Source organism: Triticum urartu, chromosome 3A (assembly GCF_056163025.1).
Source record: "Triticum urartu cultivar PI428250 chromosome 3A, HENAU_Tu73, whole genome shotgun sequence".
In the NCBI taxonomy this organism is placed as follows: Eukaryota; Viridiplantae; Streptophyta; class Magnoliopsida; order Poales; family Poaceae; genus Triticum; species Triticum urartu.
In genome coordinates this window covers 736,353,419-736,356,897 of record NC_141875.1, presented here as the reverse complement: position 1 = coordinate 736,356,897, position 3,479 = coordinate 736,353,419, and the positions used below count along the sequence as shown (strand labels likewise).

Sequence of the window (3,479 nt, the reverse complement as noted above, 5' to 3'; positions counted from 1 at the left end):
TAGCTAACAAGTCTTGCCGGCTGGTTACATACACATTTTCTTGTGCTAAACATTGTATGAGATATCATAAATTTAAATTATATAGTTAAGTGATTATTTTTTTTGAGCATCAGTACAGACACAAGCGCTCATATACACGTGCATACACTCACCCCTATGAACGCACACACGCACACCCTACCCCTATGAAGCTATTAGATCAAGGATGACCATTAGATTAAGATTTGTGGGTCTAATCGTATTGTGTTTATGATCCGTGCGGTGTTATGGGGCTAATTGTGGGATGCACTTAAGAAAGTTCTTATTTGATTGTTTAATAGTAGTAGAGAAAAAAGATCTTATACTATTAGTTTAGACGAGGAGTACTTGAAAACTCCAAAATGCAACAGGATTCCATTGCAAGATCTCTAGTTTCTGCTCTATGCACAAAACAACAATTTGCGATCTACAAATCCTCTTAATTTCTCAACTGATATATACAAACCATCAAATGGAAGCAAACATCTGCAGCTCTCCGACATCGATTGTCATATTCGGATCACATTGAGAGGTAGGTCACATACCAACAACTTTTTTTTAAAAGGGAACAAGCACCTTTATTTTAGAACGGGATTGCTAAATCCCAGTCGACTGGGACTTAACCAAGTCTCAGTCAATTCTATATTTGTGAGATCTTATGTGGAGATCCGTAAAAAAAATATCTTAAATTTTGCCTTTCTTCTTTTTATATGTTTTGTCACTTGACTAAGACTTGGACTGAGATCTAGCCACACCCTTTTTATAAACATATTACAAACACAGATGCTCATATTACAAAACTCACCCTTATAAACATACACACAGATCCTACACATGTGAGCACTTACAAAATACTGAGCCAGCAAATCTTGAGATTGACAAGGTCACCCACCAACACCCTAAATCAAGGGCAAAGTGTTTTAATGTGAATCATGTTATTACTTCTTGAAGTAGTAACTAGAACCTGATGAATTGGAGCAATGGTGGGCTGGGGTATGAGCCACGTGCACATTTCGTAGTCCCATCCTTGGGGTAGCCACTCGATGAAGTCTGTCATGTTGTCGATGAGGTTGTACTTAAACACACCACACCGCTCATGGGGCTGGCGGTGGCCCAGGTCATCGCAGTACAAGAAGTAGGCGAACCCACCGCTCACGCCAAACCGCGACGCGTCCATGGTGAAACTGTTGGGCCACCCCAGGAAAAACAAGCGATCGTTCAAGCTCTTGCCATCCTTCCTCGCCCACTGTAGCTTCTTCGACCCCTCGGTAACCTCCTCAAGCACATGCATGGACATCCACAGTGCGCGAACCAGGCGGCAGACACCCTTTCCATCGCCGTCCTGGTACGGATAGTCCATCTTGATGTGCACCGATGCCCAGAGAAGCTCGCCGCGAGACTCGAGCACATAGGTGTACTCGCAGAAATAGCCGTCACACTTGCGCGGTGTCCAGAGTGGCGTGGGGACCAGCACATCATCCTTGTTCGTTGCTGCTGTGGATGGTGTCATCACCACGAGCCAGAGGTTGTTGTACATTGTCACAATGATCTTGCCGGCATGATACATGGCATAGAACTCGCCATGGCAGGGCGTTTCCAAAGTCCTCTGGACAAACGTCCACTCATCGTTGCCGGGATGCAGGAGCGACGCGCTGAACTCGGTCGTGTAGAGGTCGCTACTGCTGCATTTGCTGTATTTGCTGTATAGAAGTAGGGTACCGTCATTGTGGATGATGCCACTAGGGTTCTTCCCCAACCGGTCGATGTGTGGGGAGAGAGGCGGGTTAGCGAAGGCCCCTCCGGCGACAGGTTCGTGAAGAGTCGGGCTCAGGGGAGAAACCGTGAAATAGCGGATGTTGGTGCTGTCGGCGCTTGTCACCCCGTTCATCATGGTGGCAGATATTGGCGGCGGCACGCGGTAGCTTCGGCCGAAGAAGACGGATCTAAGCTTGAGAGACTCATCACCAGGCTTGCTTGGCGCGAGGAGCCATGGCAGGAACTGATAATCAGTCGTTGTCGGCTCGTGTGAGCTGCGCCATGGCTTGCAGACCGCGTGGAAACGGACGAAGTCGGCCGGGTCGTGCAGGCGGCAAGAGATCTCGCGGAGCAATTCTGGCGGGAGGCCCATTGGCGACGACGTCCCGTGCATGACGGCAGGTTCGTCTCGTTGAGAGAGATTAACCACGCGAAGTGCACGATGAAGGTGGAGTACTTTCCGTACGTGCACGACGAAGCAAGAGATGGTGGGACTGGGATACGTACGTAGACACCACGGCGACACGCTTGATTTAATCCATTGATATACTAGTGTGCCTCGTTATGTTTATTGCGTTGACTGATTGACCTCACTGGATTTATTACATGGGCAAAGCAGGGCAAATATAAAACTAGACGGCGATTAATTTGTCTACTACTCGGATAGGACACAATACGTGATGGAACCGAGCACAAGACGTGCTTAATTCTAGGGAAGCATATAAGTCGGCCAGCCGAACTGGTATCGGTCGTCTGTGTGAGAGATATACATATATTAGGTAGTCTAGACTAGAATTTGTAATTTGTCTCCTATCTTATCTTCAGACATGGCGTCTTGTCCTTCAAGTCTTGTATTCATTATATACTCGCCCTCGAGGCTCAATAATACATCCATCATATTCTGCAACAATCCGTCTCTCTCCCTTCTAATATGGTATCAGGCTTACCTCCATGACCGCCGCCAGGGGCCGTGTTGCCCGTACCTAGGGTCCGTCCGCCGGTCGTGTTGGCCAGTTGTCCTAGAGAGTCTTTTTCCCGAGCTCTTGATCTAGGTTTCTTTTTGGTTTTCCAATCTAAGCTTGATCGGTTTGCGTCGCCCGTCGCCGCTGTCGAGCCCCGTCGCGCGTCTCTACTCCAACACCGGCACGACCGGCATGCCTCTCCTCCGACCCTACGGGCACACGCGCCGAGGCGGCCCGTCAGGGCCAGCCGGCGTCCGCGCGTCGGGCCGTCGCCGCCCTGCTCCGACAATATATGCCACCATCTCTCTTCTATCTATATATACAAGAAGTAATTTTTCATCCGCGTGCGCGGTGCGTGTGCGACTTGGACTTGGGGCATGGGCGAGAGGCCATGCTTTCGTTCCATGCGATGAGTTTGGGCATGCCCGTGTGCATGGGTGGTCTGCTTCTTCTCCTTAATTTTGTTGTTGCAGGATCGGAGGAGCATAGACAAAGGGGTTTCAGTTTATTGATCTATCCTGCTAATAGCTAGGTAGAGCCTCCTTTCAAGCGTGAGCCGACCCAGGCGTCGCCGGACCAGCAGCCCTAGCACCTCTTGGAGGAGGAGTAGGTCACACACGAACCCAACCCAGTCCAATTCTGGTCTGAAGAGGCCAGTTTTGTCATTGATTCACATATATAGATGGGTACAGTATAGTATAGGTGGCGTTGGTGCAGTCGCGGTTGAAGAGGGCGGACGAGAAG

The 3,479-nt window shown here is 49.3% G+C and overlaps 1 protein-coding gene across 1 annotated transcript; it reads right to left on the bottom strand.

Annotated features, from left to right (window-relative positions):
- Window positions 1–922: 922 nt before the first annotated feature.
- LOC147982456 (uncharacterized) lies at window positions 923–2,167 on the bottom strand. Its single transcript, XM_087516306.1, has one exon. It carries the CDS (start codon window positions 2,165–2,167, stop codon window positions 923–925), a length of 1,245 nt encoding a protein of 414 aa, XP_087372432.1.
- Between the last annotated feature and the right edge of the window lie 1,312 nt (window positions 2,168–3,479).